The sequence below is a fragment of the Meles meles genome, chromosome 6, assembly GCF_922984935.1.
Source record: "Meles meles chromosome 6, mMelMel3.1 paternal haplotype, whole genome shotgun sequence".
NCBI lineage: Eukaryota > Metazoa > Chordata > Mammalia > Carnivora > Mustelidae > Meles > Meles meles.
In genome coordinates, this window is record NC_060071.1 from 55,523,350 (window position 1) to 55,543,835 (window position 20,486).

Here is a 20,486-nt window from a genome sequence, read left to right on the forward strand (position 1 = left end):
CTCACTTGGTTGAGTGTCTGACTCTTGACCTCAGCTCAGGTCTTGATCTCAGGGTTGAGAATTCAAGCCCCTCATTTGGCTGTCTCCACGAGGGCATGAAGCCTACTTAAAAAATATTTTTGTATTAAATAAAGACATTAAATCCTGGGGTGCCTGGGTGAATCTTTCAGTTAAGTATCTGACTCTTAGTCCACCTCAGGTCCTGATCTCAAGGTAGAGTTCAAGCCCTGCATTGAGCTCCCCTCCATGCTGGATGTGGAGCCTAATTAAAAAATAGAAATGGGGGCACCTGGGTGGCTCAGTGGGTTAAAGCCTCTGCCTTCGGCTCCAGTCATGATCCCAGGGTCCTGGGATCGAGCCCTGCAGCGGGCTTTCTGCTCAGCGGGGAGCCTGCTTCCTCCTCTCTCTCTGCCTGCCTCTCTGCCTACTTGTGATCTCTGTCAAATAAATAAATAAAATCTTTCAAAGAAATAGAAATGAAAAAATAAATAGGAGGATGTTTATTTATTTATTTTTATTTTTTTAAAATATTTTATTTATTTGACAGAGAGAAATCACAAGTAGGCAGAGAGGCAGGCAGAGAGAGAGGAGGAAGCAGGCTCCCTGCAGAGCAGAGAGCCAGATGTGGGGCTCTATCCCAGGACCCTGGGATCATGACCTGAGCTGAAGGCAGAGGCTTTAACCCACTGAGCCACCCAGGTGCCCTGAGGATGTTTATTTTTTGACACTTAAAAAAATTTTTGTTTACCTTATCTTTAATATCACTAATTAGATATTTCCTAATATTGAACCATTTTTGCTTCCTTCAATAAAAAATAGTGGTTAGAATAAGAGCTAACAAAACACAAAGATTTGTAAGGAAGTGACTGGAAAAACTTGTACGACTCTTTTATGTGAATTTGACATTATTAGACTACTTGAAAATGACCTAGTAATTCTACTTATAGGGATATAGTCTTGAAAAAGTCTTTCACATGTAAATAAACATGTACATTACACTAATTGTGCCATTTTTAAAAAGTTGAGTAATTTCACACTAAGTATATTACCTTAGTTTCAGGCATACAACCTAGTCATTGCACAAATCTATACATTATGCTACGATCACCTCAAGTGTAGCTACCATCTGTCACCATGCAACCCTATTACAATACCATTGACTATAGGCCTTATACTGTACCTTTTATTCTCCCATGACTTTTTTATTCCATAACTGGAATCCTATGTCTCCCACTCCCCTTCACCCATTTTGCTCACCCTCCCACCCCACCTCTCTGGCAGCCATCAATGTGTTCTTTGATATGTGGAATCTAAAAAACTAAACAAATGAATAAAAAACAAAGCAGAATGAGATCTACAAATACAGAAAACAAACTGATGCTTGCATTATTTTATAGTAGCAATTCTTTAGTAAAAATAAACATTTTATTCACAGAATCTTGTTATAATAGAATTTATTTATTTTTATAAGCCACATCCAAAATAGTAAGGGGATAAATGAACTTTACCCATGCCAGTAGTTTTTATTTTAAATTGTGATGTAAAAAGATATAAATACAAATATTTCTTAATTATGAATAATAGTATGGTATCTTAATTATGTTGTTCTTATACTTCTCTAAATTCTTAAGACATTTCAAAATATTTTAAAATTACATTATGTCTATTTCCATGAATGAGATCTTTGGTCAGATATAAACTCCTTCTTTTTTTTTCATATTTTTTCATTTTTTCAGATCTCACATTTTTCTTAAGTCTCAAAATTTTGTTCTGTTATTACTATCTCTTTGTAGATATCCATCCTATCTTCTTTTTCTTTTTTTCTGTTCAGGAAGCATTTTATCATTGCCTAAGTTTAGGAATTTTCACTGACAGAAAATCAACACTTTCAGAAAACCCCTCGCATGGCCCTGCTCAGCCTCTGAATCTTGGTTTTCACAAACATATCAGTGTATCTTTCCCCAGGAGGGACATTCATTCCACCCATGATTGACAGATCAGTCTTAACTTCCAATTTCAAGACTTGGCTTTACTTAGGAAGCTCTTCAGGACTGTTTTTAATTAAGTAAGAGTGGCTTCATCTAAAGGAGGTGTGGTGGTCACTGTGCATGGTACTTCTCCCTGGTGGATGCTCATCATGTTTGAAAAGCAGAAATGACTCTAGGGGTTTTGTCCAAGTGACCATTCTCAGCAAGCACATTGATCAGGTTGGATGTGAGAGGAGAGAACCTTTCTTTTGTGCTCTTGTCATTTAGGCTTCTCACTTTCACGGAACACTTTATATAGGGATTCATAATGGAAGCAGACATTTTGGGTTCCTTCAAGATTTGTGCTACTCTCAACAATTATTTCTCTACTTGTTCCAGTTTATTTGGTTTAGATGCAGCAGAATAAGGAGCAGTGGCATAGTGACCTTCGATATCATATACCTGAACAGGTGGCCACATGAACTTGGAAAATGGCCTGACCACAGTTGTACTAAAGCATTGCACCTGCTGGCACAAGCCAGACTCTGCTGGGACAGTCATCTTCTCCAGGGGGGTTTTAAGTCAAACCCGAGTTAGAGGGAGAAATGCAAGGGTCCCTGTCCTATCTTCTTGATACTTTGCTTCAAAATTTTTGGCTGGTTTGAGGAAACTATAGCATGACAAATCAAGTCTGAGTAACAGTCCTCAAAAGCTCTGGGCCTAAATGGCTTTATGAGCCAGGTTCTTTCAAATTTTCAAATAATAGCTGTATAGTAGCCATGCCATGTGAACATATTATTCTGTATTAACTTCCAGCTGGGGCTGGGGCTCCTAAGTGTGGCTGGTTCTCAAACAAGCAGTAGGGAACTTACTAGAAATACAAACTCTCCACCTCACCCCATACCCACAGAATCATAAATTCTGGGGCCAAGGCTCAGCACTCTGTATTGTAACAAGCTCTCCTGGCTAAATGAAGGCTGAGGACCCCTGGGGCGAAGGGACCATCTCTACTCCGTGGATTTCTCATCAGTCCTTACCTGGGTATGACTGATTCTATCCCCATAAAGCTGTGTGTCCAGCTCTTCGTGTTTACATTGAGCACCTTATTCTTCATCAAAAAGAATGTTCAGTCCATTTATTTGCAATTTCTTAGGTTCATAATTTGAATAGCAGGAGCCCCATCAAATGATTTATTTTATTTTTTTAATTACCAAACTAATAGATCCTTGCTATCAAAATGGAAGAGGCATACAAGCATAAATAAGAAAGTTATAATTACCCATAATTCTACCTCCCAAATATAATCTATGTCATCAGTTTGGTATGCACACTTCCAGACCATTTTCCTATGCACAGAGACATTTCTTTTGCTCACCAAAAAAGGGATCAACTTGTATAAACTGCACTATAACTTGCCTTTTTTATTTCATAATATATCATGAACTATTTTCCTTGTTAATCAATAAACTTTCATTCGCTTTCTCAAAAAAAAAATTCTGGCTGGCATCATTCACGTTTAAATGGATGTCATTCCACGTGGGTCTGCCTTAGTCATCTAGAAGCACATGGCTCTATTCCCTACAGATGCTCCTTTGTTTATCAGAACTCTATAACATACTCTCTTGCAAATAATATGAAAGTTATACCAAATCCATTAGGATGTTTAGCCACTTGACAAGGAAGGTAACTTAACCAAGGCAGTAGGAAGCTAGCAGCATTTATTTGTGCCATACCTGAGCACAATACCTTCCTATCTACTAACTTCATATAGGCTTGGAGGTTAAGTTAGAGCCTATGGGAGAACACCCAAACATCTGAGCCATTTCTCCACCTTATGGAAAAAGGTGAGAAGCCATCTTAATTTGGCCAACCATAGACTCAACTGTCTAAAATTCATAGTGTTTCTTATTGATGCTCATCTGACTTTCAGCAGCCACTACAGAACTGACTCCTAGATTCTCCATATTCTATATTTCATCCACTTAATTTCATTTTTCTTGGTCCTGCTTTTTAGTTAGAAAACCATTTAGCCTCTCCTTCAATGATATGCCCCTTACTCTTTTGCAGCATAGAAATAGATTTCAAGATGAAACCTCTTTTTTGCCCATGGATGACCGATAAAACTACACCTTATCCTCTTAAAAGGGGGCAAGGTATTTCTAAATTCTTTCACCAACTCAGATACCATTTTCTCAAGATTAGTGCAGATATGAGTTAGGTATTGCTGGCTTCAATCTTGTTCAAATGTCTCCATTTTGGGCAGAAATCCCCCATAACCTTTGATAAGATTTTTTTTAAATATTTAGCAATAACTTTTCTTGATTTTTATTTATTTTTTAAGTTTCTTTTCAGTTCCAGAATTATCGTTTATGCACCACATCCAGTGCCCCATGCAATACGTGCTCTCCATAATACTCACCACCAGGCTCACCCAAATTCCCAATCCCCTCCCCTCCAAAACCTTGAGTTTCTTTCTCAGAGCCCATGGTTCATCTCCCCCTCCAATTTCCCCCAACTCACTTCTCCTCTCCATCTCCCCATGTCCTCTGTGTTATTCCTTATGCTCCTTAAATAAGCGAAACCATATGATAATTGACTCTCTCTGCTTGACTTTTTTTACTCAGCATTATCTCTTCTAGTTCCATCCATGTTGATACAAAAGTTGGGTATTCATCCTTTCTGATGGAGGCATAATTCTCCATAGTATATATGGACCATATCTTCTTTATCCATTCGTCTGTTGAAGGGCATCTTGGTTCTTTCCAGTGTTTGGCGACTGTAGCTATTGCTGCTATGAACACTGGGGTACAGATGGCCCTTCTTTTCACTACATATGTATCTTTGGGGTAAATACCCAGTAGTGCAATTGCAGGGTCATAGGGTAGCTCTGTATTTAATTTCCTAAGGATTCCCCACACTGTTTTCCAAAGCGGTTGCACCAACTTGCATTCCTTTTTTCAAAACTTTTGGACTCAATATTGTTCAACACTTTCAATTCTTTTTGCACATTCCAGTGGATTTTAAGAATAAAGTTAACTGAATATGTATTTCCTCTCTCAACTTCAATTCACAGACTTTATTCTATTTTAGTTTTGTTTTGTTTTCTGTTAGGTAACATATGCCAATAGTCCAACAAATGGAGAAACAAAATCAACTTCATGGTGTCTTGAGTTTATTTTCCTGGGAGTCACAGAGTTTCATGAGTTACAGATTTGTTTTTTCATTGTTTCTTTTCAATTATCTATATAGGCATGTATTAGGTAAACTCATTATCTTTGGGGTAAAACTGGACCCTCACTTGAACTCTCCCATGTACTTCTTATGGGCCAAACTCTCCTTTATTGATACATCCTTGGCCTCCTTTGCTACTCCTAAAATGATCTGTGACCTAATTACTGATTATAAGGCTATCTTTTAAGAATGTTGCATGGTCCAGATGTTCTTCCTTTACCTTTTAGGTTGAAGTGAGATGATGTTGCTTGTAGCCATGGCAACTGATAGATTCACTGCCATATGTAAATCCCTCCATTACAAAACTATCATGAGCCATCATGTTTGCATCGGACTTGTACTTGTGCCCTGACCACTGGTTTTGTGCAAACTATAAGCCAAAAACTGTTCACAGTAACTTTACTATTATGTGGCCCCAATGTTGTGAATAGTTGTGTGTGTGTGTGTGTGTGTGTGTGTGTGTGTGTGTGTGATCTGCCTCAAGTCATCAGACTTGCCTGTATCGATACTTACATCTTGGAGCTATTAGTCATTGCATTCAGTGGACCACTGACTTTAATGTATTTTATCTTTCTGTTCATATTTGATAGCATCATTTTGATCACTGTCCAGGATGACTCCTCCAGTGGGTCTTCCAAAGCTCTGTCCACTCTTTCAGCCCACATTACTGTGGTGGTACTGTTCTTTGGACCTTGCATCTTTATTTACATATGACCATTCAGCAGGGTCTCCAGAAGTAAAATCTTCTCCATGAATTACACATTTTTCACTCCTCTTTCAAATAGAATCATCTACACATTCAGGAATAAAGACATGAAAGCAGTAAGAAAAATAAAAACCAAGCAAGTGAGTTCCAGAACAACCTTTTTTTTTCTTTCTTTCCTTTTTTTTTCTGTGTGTGTGTGTGTGTGTGGTTTGTTTGTTTGTTTTTGTGGTGAGCAGCAAAGCAAAGTTTTACTGAGCAATAGTCAAGTGATAGTACAAAGCTCTTGAAGAGGGACGGGACCTGAGAGGGCTGCCTGTAGAACAACCTTTTAATTGAAACATTATAATCATCAAAAGTATCATCATCATTGTTGACATCATCATCCAAAAATACTGAGGTGTATGAATTTTATCAACTGTAAGTCACATTTGGGATATCAAACATCTGGAATTATGCATCTAAATATAAACCATTCCAATATAATCACATTCATATATATGGTAATTTTCAGCTTCTTATCAACTAAGTGAGATTCTGAGTAAGTATTCACTGAGTTCTAACCACGGATCTGGTACTTCACATTTTTCTCTTAACCTTACAGCAATGAAAATAGAGCATATTATTAACATATTCTAAGTAGAAAATTGAGCATTATAATATTTAATGAGTTTGCCACAGAAATTTTAAGCACTAGACCAAGAATCAGATCCTACCTCTAACTTCAAAATCTATGCATTTGCAACAGATTTTCTCTCTAAACATTAAGAACATACATATATTTTTTCTTGTGCCTTCCTTTACATGTTCCCAAAAAATAACTCTTTCCAACAAGAGGAAAAAACAATTTCCCATTGATCTGAATATAAAGACTTACTAGCATTTCCTGTCTTCTAATACCACTGATTCAACAGAAGAACTTATTAAGACAGCTGAAAAGACTGATCCCAATTATCAAGGTATACAATGATTAGTGTTACTCAATAGGATAGGGAAGATCATGTATGAGACTAAAGTGATTATCTGTGATGCCTCGTAGTATTTCCACACCAAATAATAAAAGCAAATGAAAATGTTTTCCATAGTGGTGACATCAATTTACATTTCCATCAACAGTGCACAAGCATAATATTGTATGGAGACAAATGGTGACTACATGTATCGTGATGAACACGATTAATATATAGAACAGGCTCTCCCAACCCCCCACCCTCCTCCTCTCCAAAACCCTCAGTTTGTTTCTTAGAGTCCATAGTCTCTTATGGTTCGTCTCCCCCTCTGATTTCCCCCAACTCACTTTTCCTCCCCTTCACCAATGGTGTTGCTTATTTTTCATACAATATTTGGATAGAGGTTGTGCTTCATCTTGTGCCATCATTTGTACACCCTCTGTTACCTAATTTTCACAATTCTACCTGACAATTTGGTCTGAACCTCTTTTTCATTATCCTCGAGGGCATTAGGTCAGATTTTCATCATTTCTTTCTTTTTAAAAAGAATTTATCTATTTATTTTTAAAAGATTTTTATTTGTTTATTTGAGAGAGACAGACAGAGAGAGCGAGAGAGAGAGAGTGAGCACGAGCAACAGAGAGCAAGAGCTGGGGAGAGATGAAGAAGCAGGCTCCCCACTAAGCAAGGAGCCTGACATGGGAATCAATCCCATTACCCTGGAATCATGACTTGAGCAAAAGGCAGATGCTTAACTAACTGAGCCACTCCAATGCCCTAGGCTTTTATCATTTCTTACCTAGATTATTTGAATAATGCAGGAATGACTTCACAGCGCTACTGCCATAGCCCTGTGAAAACTCAATTCTTTTCAGTCTCTATTTTTAGTATTTCAAGAGATCTTCAGTTAATTATAGTATACCAACTACTTTGATTGATACTTAAGACCCTTCAAAGTACTTATTCTAACCTAACTTTCCATCCTCATCAAAAATTCACCCTTCTTCTCCACCCAAGCTATCACATACTTCAAACTTACTAGCTATTTTCTGTTCACACAATATGTCAAAATACTGTATGCTTCCATTCCTCCTACATGTAATTATCTCTGCCTAGAATTTTCTCCTTGCTTCTCTCTCAGCCAATCAATGCCTATCATTAAAGACAAAGTTGCCTCTTTGGGGAAGGTAAGCTGCTTTCAGGAGAAATTTGCAAACTCCATAAAATATGGTTTGCCTGACTGCATACCTGTATCATCACATTTGGCAATGGGTTATTTGGGGTCAGTATTGAAAAGTAAGATTCTGAGATCCTTGAGGATAGGTTCCTGACATACAAAATGGGCCCAAGGAAGTTTGAGACTTGCTGAGTTCAATACTTATTTCAAGGCCTCATTTTAGTCAGTTGAGAGCTAGTAGTAAAAAGTTTCCTTATATCTTAGAGCAATATATGTACTGTAAGAACTTATGCTGCTATTAAACCAATTTAAATAGAACACCAGAATATTCTTTAGAGGAAATGAAAGGACAGTATATTAAAACCTAGAGAGTTATTAGAGATATTAGAGAACAGAAATATTAGATATTAGAGATATTAGAGATATTAGAGAACAGAAAGTAAATTCACTCAATAAATTAGCTAAAAGTAAGGATGAAGGGTCAATGCTAAATACAATCTGTGCCACTAAGGAATATACAGTAACATAATAGAAACTGGGACTATTAAACATCTGAGGACAGAAAAGGAATACTTGAGTAATCACAGAATTTTACCCTGCTCAGTAATTAGGGTAAATACTGAATCAAAAGTAAAGAACTATGACTGTGGAAAGTTGGGACCTGTATTAATGGGGTCAAATCTGTTGTTGAACCAAAAGAGAAGACTGAATTAAACAGTCATTAAAAGTTATTTAAATCCATTGTCCCAAAGGAAGGTGAATACATTTTAAGCTGTCTCTAGCCAATTGATCAAGTGTAGGTTAAAAATGAGAACATCTATTTATGTATCTTTTAAATTTCAAAAATGAATAAGCATCACCTATTTAATAGTCAGATTATTTTTGGTACTCTAAATTAATCTATATAATACCTGGTCATCTTACATATGTCACTTAAAGTATATTAACCAAGAGACAGGGATTTAGAGCAGTTCCTTTTGCAGTTATTTGCTTTGAACACATTGCTATGTATTATAGCTTAGGTGTGCCAAAATTGGAAGAAGAGGGTACTTAAAGATTATTTTGTCTTATTTTAACTTAATTCATCGTCCAAAACTTTGTAAGGAGCTTAAAAAGATTTGTACCAATAAACTCTGCATTGAAGATAATTCAAATTTATTAAAATTCACATAAACAATTACTAAATTGTAGAGCTGACAATTCTACCCATAATATGAACTCTTTGCCAGCTAAATCACAAAGTAAAAGAACAAGCGATCAGAACTGACAACAAACTAGCTAAAACTCTCCGAATTATTAAGAAATATTATTTTACAATATGGATTTAATTCAATTATTATTCACAATGAACTTCACAATCTATACTGTACCTTGGTATATTAGCTAGTGATCACAATAAGCAAAATTTTTTTTTTCCATTTTATTTATTTTTTCAGCGTAACAGTATTCATTCTTTTTGCACAACACCCAGTGCTCCATGCAAAACGTGCCCTCCCCATTACCCACCACCTGTTCCCCCAACCTCCCACCCCTGACCCTTCAAAACCCTCAGGTTGTTTTTCAGAGTCCATAGTCTCTTATGGTTCGCCTCCCCTCCCCAATGTCCATAGCCCGCTCCCCCTCTCCCAATCCCACCTCCCCCCAGGAACCCCCAGTTTGTTTTGTGAGATTAAGAGTCATTTATGGTTTGTCTCCCTGCCACTCTCTCTCTTTATCTCTCTCTCTTAATCTCTTTCTAAAATAAATATCTTTAAAAATTTAAAAAAAAGTGAGATTAAGAGTCATTTATGGTTTGTCTCCCTCCCAATCCCATCTTATTTCATTTATTCTTCTCCTATCCCCCTAACCCCCCATGTTGCTTCTCCATGTCCTCATATCAGGGAGATCTGGGGGTTGCTGGGGGGAGGTGGGATTGGGAGAGGGGGAGGGGGCTATGGACATTGGGGAGGGGAGGCGAACCATAAGAGACTATGGACTCTGAAAAACAACCTGAGGGTTTCAAAGGGTCAGGGGTGGGAGGTTGGGGGAACAGGTGGTGGGTAATAGGGAGGGCACGTTTTGCATGGAGCACTGGGTGTTGTGCAAAAACAATGAATACTGTTATGCTGAAAAAAATAAAATGGGAAAAAAAATTTAAAAAAAGTAATATTAATACTCACCAGCTAATAGATGGTTTAAATGTTTCACTAAATATAATAAAGTGTTCTTGAATGTTTTTGACTAATACAAAAAGTGTAAAAGCCACAATCTACTGAGAAAATAATTCTTCTTTTGGCCACTTAAAAATGGCTTAAATAAGCAATATGGCAATAAATAAAATGCATATCTTATCAGCAAACAATATCAAAACCTATAAGGAAAACTATTTCTAATGATTTGCAAGTTTAATTATTTGTGGTAGAATCAGATTTGTCTTACAGCAAGGAGTCTTGCATTATACAAAGTATGGATGATTTTAACATCTGTACCTAATATTCTTTCACTAACTCTAATGACTCCTATAATAAATGCAATACCTATGACAAAAACTACATTAACCTATAAGTTAAGTGGTGAATTTGACTGGAATTATATAAGAACTACCATAGAAGTGAGAGCGATATCAACCAATTTGAAAGTTATTTGTGACATCTTTTGTTGGCAAGTTATTGAAATAAACTTTCAAGCCTGTGGTGTGAAGTATACCAAGATCATTATTTATGATTAATTTTATAAAAGAAATACTTGTGGAACAAGAATTTACTGTAGCATTTTATAGTAAAAGGGATAATGACTATGAAACTATTTGGGGCCATATAGGTATTCTTGAAAAATCTCACACATTAAAAAATAATTATTAAATTTTGGTGACCATAAAACAGTTGTATCATTTCAAATTTTAAATTATTTACCATAATTTATTTTAACATTCCCTTTTAAAATTTCTACTTCCTGAATAAGTTGTACATAATATATGCTGTCAGTAGTAAATTTATAACATACAGAGATCTATTGTTATGTTAAGAGTGTTATACTCAGAGAAGTCTGAAGATTATTCATCTAAAAATCATCCAGTGTTATTATAAAGAAGGTAAGAGGATAGCTTGGAGTAATATGAGGGAAAATAAGCATCCATTAATTCAAAGATGTCTACAATTCCTATAGCACAACTAACCAACCAACACTCTCACATCTGTTGTAATCAAGCCAATATTCCAAGAGAACCACAGTGTGCTGCAAGGCTAGAAATTAAGAGTAAACATCTCTCCTGGTCATGCTAGGGCAGCATCCACTGTGTGCTAACAACTCCCACTGAAATTTGGATTCCCAGAGCTCCAACATATCTGCCTCCAAGTGATTCACATCTTTATAAAAGAAGCAGAAGATAGTATATATATTCATATACAGAGCATCGCAGAGAGTACAAAGCAGATTTTTAATTTTGATTAAGCCAGTGAAACATATTGTTCTTCATACTTTGCCTTTAGAACTGGTAAGTGGAAACATCATAGAGAATTAATTTGTTAGAGGTTTAATTTACTAAAAACAGTATTTTAATTAATTTTCTGTTGGCTAGAAGGAAAGGCTGTGGATTTTGGGACATCAAATCCTCTCACATGGTTGCCTGGGTGGCACAGTCAGTTAAGCATCTGCCTTCAGCTCAGGTCATGATCCCAGAGTCTGGGATCTAGCTCCACATCAGGCTCCCTGCTCAGGAGGGAGTCTGCTTATCCCTCTCTCTCTGCCACCCTCCATTTACACACATTCTCTCTCTCTCTCTCTCAAATAATAAAATCTCTTTAAAAAATCCTCTCTCACTGGGAGATCAAATACTGTAACACAATGATGTAGAACCAAGAATTTTTATACAAATTTAAAGGATATATGCTCTGAACATGATATTGACAAGTAAAACATGACAGGAAATTGTCAGTGATTAAAAATGATGACTAAAATTAAGAAAAGCAAATTGTGAGGATCCTGGTAACTCACACTAGCACTGAAAACAATGTAATAGCTAGAAACTCATCTCTCTTTTTTTTTTTACACAATAGCAGTATTTTTCATTTCATCATTTCAGGTGCTGACATGACATGTAAATAAGCACATCATAATGAATGCTGGAGAAGGAGCAGGTGAGAGAATTAATGACCAGAGCTGAATAGGCAGACTCTCTCTGCCTAAAACTGACCATTATACCATAAATACAAATGAGATCTTAGGAATAAAGAGGGAGAAGTCCTTCCAAGATGTTCATATGCAGGGAAAGGAAAGAAACAGAATAATTCAGGAAACTCATATGAGTATTCTAAATAGTAGGAAAATATCAAGAAAAACTTTAAACAAAAAGAGAATAGTTTCCAAATGCATAAAGCTGTCAAAAATATAATCTAAATAGGGGACATTAAGAAATTTAGAAACTTAGTTATATTAGATATACAGTATGTCATTGATTGTTTCATAGTACAATAAATTTGAACACAAGTAGCTGGATAGTATACATACTATTGAAAAATACTAAGTATATTAATGATACTTAAAACAAGGATAAAAGCAAAAAACATATAGTTTCAGTTTTACTCAAGTATAACTCATATACTTTGAAATTCACCTGATTTCAATATATATTTCAGTGAGGATTAATTTTTATTAACATATAATGTATTATTAGCCCCAGGGGTACAGGTCTGTGAATCACCAGGTTTATACATTTCACAGAAGTCACGATAGTCAGTGATTATTATTATATTCACAAAGTTATGCAACCATCACCACAGTCTTATTTTAAATCATTTTATCATCACAGAAAGGAAAGACTGCCCATTTATACTCACTCCCTAGCTCAAAGTGATACAGACACTTTCTGTCTCTATAGACTTGTTTAGAAGACGTTTCATAGAAATAAAATCATACATGTGGCCTTTTGTATCAGGCTTATTTTACTTAGCCTAATGTTTTTGACGTCCTTGAGTATTTTACAGTAAGTATGCATAAATTTTGAAGAACAAAAATCAGTGGAGACTGAAATTTTTATTTTTCTCTGCAAGTGCCTATAATGAAAGGAGGAAATATTTACTTGTACCAGTTAGCCTTACATTAAGTAATATACATTGTATACACGTGAGGAAGAGCAGAAATGCTCATATCCAACTACTTAATAAAACAAATTTTGGCTTGTTCTTTCCCTAATGGGAATTTACATGGAAAACTCTTGATTTGTAATCCTGTATTTACATGAATGATTCAGATACAGTGCATGCTATCTTGGTGCTCATTCTGTGCCTGGCCAGAATCCTACACATACACCCTCTCACCCAATACTGCATCTCTTTAGGGTAGTCCTGTGTCTAAGACCTGAGAAATTTACTTCTTTATGGGGATCTAGATTTTTCATTTACTAAAGAAGATGTGGGGAATAAATGATTTCAAAGTTCCTTCCTAGTCAAATATATAATTATTCTATCTTTAGTTTCCTCCAAAGTACATCATAAATTGAGTAAAATAATTACAATAAAATAAGCAATTGATTATTTGAGAGGAAGAAAATTTTCTTCACTAACAGAATTTTTGTCTAAACTATATGCAGTCTTTCCTTTCATTTATATTGCCTTTATTCACTCATCATATAAGAACAGGTATATTAAGTGTAGAACTAAAGAAATAGTTTTAGAGATTTGCTTAGGAAAGGAAAAAGAGGAATAAGAGAAACAAATGCTGGGAAAGCTAGCAACATAAATGAATGCCAGTTTTCCCTCTAAAATAAAATGAAAAGGCAAATAAAGCTATAAAATAGGCTTTATTTGTATTAACTGCATTATACTTCACTGTTTTCATTTCATATGCAAGTTTTTCTATTGTATCATGGGGCATGAAATTCCATGTAGCAAAGGTATTCCCAAATTGTAGTTGGCATATTCATTTCATATTCATTCTCATTTCTCCAAAGAGCATCTAATTATTAAAATTACTTTTGGGGCACCTGGCTGATCAGTCAGTGAGCATCCGACCCTTGATTTCAGCTTAGGTCATGATCTCAGGATGGTGAGATGGAGCCCTGCATCAGGCTCCATACTCAGCTGAGATTCTCTCTCTCCCTCTCCTTTGGCCCCTTCCCCTACTGGCTCTCTCTAAACAAACAAAGAAAAAAATAAAAGCTTTTAAAAAAATTACTTTCACAAAGGTCTCCAAAGCACAATTCTTGCTCACTCACCTGATAATCATGAAACACAGCCCTTTGAAGACCATGCACTGTGTGACTGTCCTCTTCCAGACCCACTGTTATCATTCAACCTCCACTCTGTCTAGTCCTGGACGTTGACTGACAAGAACATCACTTTCATCTTTATTTGCCCTAATTTATATGCATTATCCAGTTCTTGATAATATCTCAAATAGGAAAATAAAGTAGTCGAGAGAATTAAGGTTGGAGAATGGTGGTAGGACATTTTTGACTAGGACCTGAGTAGAAATAAAAAGGAGAAAGTTACAGGTCATTGGAGAAAAGAGAACAGATACTCTCTATGTACCTTCCTATCTGCATTCAGTCCCTTTTCTAAAGGTACCATTTCTCTTACTCATTGCTCTGAATTCTCTTCTTCCCATGTACTAACTTAATGTTTTTATTTGGTTTGACATGTATATTGGAATGGGCCTAGTTTCAGGATCGGACTGACTGGGCTTGAATACCAGCTTTGACCTTTGTTAGCTGGGTAACTATAAGTCATTAAATACTTCTATGCCTTAGTTTCCTTATATGCAAAATAATAATAATAATAATAATAATAATAATAATAATAATCCTGCCCTCATGGGATTGCTATGAGCATTAAATGCATTAATAAATGTGAAACACTTAGAACACAGTATAGCACATACTGATCACTTAATTGTTACTGGTCATTTTATAGCATTTATATCATATTGTACCTATGAACAATAAAAACACCAAGACAATTTAGTATAACATGTTATGACTGAAGCAAAATCTGTATTTTGGGTTGAATCATTTCACTATTTACTTCTTAACCATCAGATACATACATTTACACAAAACGCACCAACTTCTCACTGTGAACAATAGCAATACAAGAAATTGAGAAAACATGCTCATAAAGAACTAAGGATGAGTCCATGCTTCCAGAAATTCTAAGTATACTACACAAAAGAAACAAAAAGAAATTTATTTTTTAAAATATTTTATTTATTTATTTAGAATGTGTGAGCTGGGAGACGGGCAGAGGGAGAAAGAGGGAGAGAATCTCACGCAGATAAATGTGGAGCTCTGTGCAGGGTTCGATCTCACAATCCTGAGGTCATGACCTAAGCTGAAACCAAGAATTAGATGCTTAACCATCTGAGCCACCCAGGCATCCAAAAAGAAAAACAATTTTAATGAATTAAAGGACTTTCTTTCATATATAAATTAGCCCTATGTGTGTGTGCTTACATTTCTTTCTTCATTTTAGAAACATGGAATGACCTTAATAAGTTACCTCACTGATACACAACAATACAATTTCCTTATCTCTCAAATTGCATATTTCTTATATATTGTTGTATGATAATCTCAAGAGGCAAAATAAATACTAATGTAACTCTTATCTAATTTTTCCACGTAAGCAAATTAGTAACAATCAAGATCAATTGATAAAAGATGGTCATTTCCCAGAATAAAAAAAATAGAAAATAAAATTTCTACTCCTTCAAATGTTTTTTAATTGCTGTATAACTATATTGTTTAAAGTGATGTGACACATAAATTAATTTCAAATTATAGACAGTGATGCTGATATGTTTAATATTATATATTTTCATAAGTTCAACTATTACTTATCAAATAGAAATAGGAAATCATCAGTGCTAATTGTGGCTTTATTTTTGTTTATTCTCTTTGTATAAAAGAACTTCTGGAGCCTTTCTGAGTCAAAGAAATGGATCTTAAAAATCGATCTGTAGTGACTGAGTTTATTTTACTAGGATTTTCTGGACGATGGGAACTTCAGATTCTCTTCTTTGTAACATTCTCCTTAATCTACAGTGCCACTGTGTTGGGAAATATTCTCATTATGGTCACAGTGACATTTAGTTCCACTCTTCATTCTCCCATGTACTTTCTCCTTGGAAACCTCTCTTTTCTGGACATGTGTCTCTCCACTGTCACCACGCCCAAAATGATCACAGACTTACTCAATGAACACAAGACCATCTCCATATGGGGCTGCATGACCCAGATGTTCTTTATGCACTTCTTTGGGGGTGCTGAGATGACTCTTTTGATAGCCATGGCCTTTGACAGATATGTAGCCATATGCAAACCCCTGCACTACAGGACAATCATGAGCCAGAGGCTGCTGAGTGGGTTTGTGATACTTTCATGGACAATTGGGTTTGTACACACCATGAGCCAGACGGTACTAACAGTAAACTTGCCTTTCTGTGGCCCCAATGTCATAGACAATATATTTTGTGACCTTCCCCTGGTGATTAAGCTTGCTTGTATGGACACATACACCCTGGAATTCTTTGTCATTGCTGACAGTGGGCTGCTCTCATTCATCTGTTTCATCCTCCTCCTTGTCTCCTACACTGTCATCCTGATCACTGTACAACAAAGATCATCCGGAGGGCTCTCCAAGGCTCTGTCTACACTGTCTGCACACATCATTGTGGTCACTCTGTTCTTTGGACCTTGTATCTTTATCTATGCCTGGCCATTCAACAGCTTTGCAGGCAATAAAGTCCTTGCTGTATTTTACACTGTTATCACACCCTTACTGAATCCTATTATTTATACCCTGAGAAATCAGAAAATGCAAGGGGCCATGAGAAAATTACAGTTTCAACATGTTATCTCTATACAGAACTTCTAGATTTGAGCACCATATAATTAACACAACTTTCAAATACTGTGCTAACAGAAGCTGAATAGATTGTATATAATACATGGTTTCACGTTTCTCATGTTAGAGTGACTAATCTAGAACCATACCTCTGCAGAACATCATAAAATATTTTAATTCACATTTACTACTGCTAAAGTTCATAATGATAATGAGTGACCTACAGCAAAATAAACATTTGAAATCATTGAGCGCTTTTCCATAGATAGTCAATATATATTTATTAGTGAAGAAATAAATATTAAAAATATGGTTAATACTAATAGAAATGATCTTAATAGATGTGGATTGTTAACAAGATTCATAAACTTATACTATCTTTACATGAAGTATCAGTACAAATCATGAGTGAAATAATGTGAACAATAGGAAAGATATCATTCTCATCTCTTGATCCAATGAGACAAAAATAATAATAAAGTTTGACAGTTGAGTGAATATAAAATAAAAAGAATAATATACTACAGGGAAGGAACCAAAGCAATGACAGTTTCAGCAGAACTACTAAAAGCAGTCTTGAAACCAAGTGCTCCAGGAAATATCATAAGGATGCACAGTTGCCTTTCAAACCTCAATAAATAAAAGCAGAAGTATATTTCTTGGTTTTTGGTACTATATCATGTAATTTATTCATTCCAAGAGCTTTATATAAAACTACACTTAAATTTTCCTCTGATAAGCTTGTAATCCTTATTTTAATTATCAGTTAAATCTGATTTGATTGTGTGTGTTGAAGAGAGGGCAGTGCATGGTAAATTGGGAATCCCATACTCATTGATGGTAATCTTAGGTACTCTCTCCCAATTCAAGACACCAACATTTCTTGTCTTCTCTAGGCAACAGTTTTCTTTTTTTTCTTTTTTTTTTTTTTTAAATATTTTATTTATTTATTTGACAGAGAGAGATCACAAGTAAATAGAGAGGCAGGCAGAGAGAGAGAGAGAGAGAGAGAGGGAAGCAGGCTCCCTGCTGAGCTGAGCAGAGAGCCGGATGTGGGGCTCGATCCCAGGACCCTGAGATCATGACCTGAGCCTAAGGCAGCGGCTTAACCCACTGAGCCACCCAGGCGCCCCTAGGCAACAGTTTTCTAATTGATTTTAAACCATCGTATAAGTTCTTTCCTCCATTGAATGGATTCTTCACAAGCATCCAGAGTGATGAAATTAAAATGCAATTCTCGATGTTTCTTCCATGGCTAAAACTATTTTCTGGCATTTAGAAGAAGGTTCATATCCTTAATGGGCTTTCAAATGCCAACCTGCTTCTGGAATTCATTTCTAATCTACTTTTTCAAAATGTCAGATTTATACTGACATTTTTTTCCTTTTTTTAAAAATAGACTGTTCATTATTTTTTTACTGTATATTTGCCTTCCATTTACTTTTTTATTATGTTCAGTTAGCCAACATAGAGTACATCATTAGTTTTTGATGTAGAGTTCAATGACTTATTAGTTGTGTATAACACCCAGTGCTCATCACAACATATGCCCTCTTTAATATCCATCACCTGGCTAACCCATCCCTCTACCTTCTCCCTTCTGAAACCCTATTTGCTTCCCAGAGTCAAGAGCCTCTCGTGGTTTGTCTCCCTCTCTTATTTCTTCCCCTTCAGTTTATACTTCACCTAGAATGATCTTCCATTGCTTCTTCACCCAGCAAATTTCCTCTTATAGTACAGAACCCACATCCAATATTATATTTTAGAACACATTTCCTATATGTCCTTGGCCAGTTTAGATTTCATTTTACTTGTTTATAGATTTTGCAATTTCCATCGTTTGCATAAAAATGGCAATAATTATTTTCACATTTATAGGTTAATGTCAGCTTTGTCTTTTGCTATAAATTCTATGTATCTCCAATGTCTAGCATACATATTGGCACCCAGCAGTTCATACATATTTACTGAATGAAGAAAGTAAAGATGAAATAATTATATTCTAGCAGAATATTATTCAATTTGATCTACCACTAAGAAATACATGCACTTCTACTATGAGATATCTGTTAAAAAATTAGAGTACATAAAGGTATATATTGCTCATATATTTAGTAATTGAATTATATGGATTAGAGCCTTGTTATTAAAGAAAAGGAACATGGAAGAAATTTAAAAGTTTAGGCAAATGGAAGAAAATACATAAGGGAAATTGAGAATATTTGCTATGAAGATTATATTTAACTCTATCTCTACACAGTAAATATAAAATGTCAGTCTTACATTATAACACACCCTATATTAAACAAATGATAACCATTTATAAGAAAATACACATCCAGTGGTAGATGGGATTACACTCCAACTGATAAAATATTACATAAGATTTTTGTGTCTGTCAATATAATACACTCAAATCCTAAACCATTCTGCTAACCAAGCATCTAAAACTGCTAGAATCATCTAAAATAACCTTTAAAATCAATTATAGATTTTAAGAGAAAGTAAACAAATCACATCTGCAGTGTTGTATGAAACTTCAGTTCCATTCCAGGAGGGTAAGCCAGCACTGAACCATTGCCCACTCTGAGAACACCTACAGAATACTGTTGACTAGAGATCGTACAAATTTGAGAGAGTACTGGGGGTTGGGATTTGGGTTCTAACAGGGATAGAGAGTGACTGGAGGCCACTTTGTGTGCACGTATTTTCTGGGGGAAAAAAGAGAGAGAGAGAGAGAGAGAGAGAATATTAGAAGACTATCTGGCTAGCAGAAACAGACAGCCAGGAAAAAATATTAACCAAACTTGATTCTGGATGTAGATAAAAATAAATGGGTCTTTCATGATGGTTAGGCTTATCATCATATTCTTTGTATGTTCCCAAACAGTGTGAGAATTTTCTTTTAACTTGCTACTTAAGGGTGTAGGCTCAGGCCTTCGGCAAAATTAAACAAATACAGACTGGAAAAAAAATGTTCCTTGAAAACAGACTACACTGAACTCTCACAGAAAGGTTTTACAAAAAACTCACAAACAAAAATCACAAGACAAACAAAAACATCCCAGCAAATATGACAGTTGGAGAAAGTGAAATGGCAATGCTTGCAATGGGGAAAAAACACTTGTAAGTCATGAATCTGATTAAGAGACATGGGTCCAGAGTACATAGAGAACACAATTCTAGAATTGAAAGACAAATAATTAAAAAAATGGTAAAAGGAAATAAGTTAAAACGTCTTCACAGAAGATATACAAACAGACAATAAGCACATGAAAATATGCTCAACATCATTAGTCACTTAAGGGTATACAAATGAAAATCACAGAAAGATACCACTTCATATCCTCTAGAATGGCTATAATCAAAAAGGAGAAGTATGCAGAGTAGTTGGAACCCTCATACATTGCTGGTGGAATATAAAGTGGTGCAACCATTTTAGAGTAAATTGTAGAGGTTCCTCAGAATGTTAAACATACAGTTACCATGTGACCTAGCAACTTCAGTCCAAATATGTATGCAACAGAAATGAAAACACATGCCCACACGAAAGACTGAATGAATATGAATGGTTACAGCAGCTTTATTCACAAAAGTAAAAAAAAATTTTTTAAAAACACAACAGGATTCATCAATTGA

The 20,486-nt window shown here is 35.5% G+C and overlaps 1 protein-coding gene and 2 pseudogenes across 1 annotated transcript; 2 read left to right on the forward strand and 1 right to left on the reverse strand.

The window, feature by feature from the left end:
• Positions 1 to 1,888: 1,888 nt before the first annotated feature.
• Positions 1,889 to 2,528, reverse strand: LOC123944696 (annotated as a pseudogene).
• A 1,098-nt stretch (positions 2,529 to 3,626) lies between these two features.
• LOC123943557 lies at positions 3,627 to 6,062 on the forward strand (annotated as a pseudogene).
• Positions 6,063 to 15,935: 9,873 nt separating this feature from the next.
• Positions 15,936 to 16,877, forward strand: LOC123944303 (olfactory receptor 4L1-like). Its single transcript, XM_046009272.1, has one exon. It carries the CDS (start codon positions 15,939 to 15,941, stop codon positions 16,875 to 16,877), a length of 939 nt encoding a protein of 312 aa, XP_045865228.1. The 5' UTR covers positions 15,936 to 15,938.
• Positions 16,878 to 20,486: the final 3,609 nt, after the last annotated feature.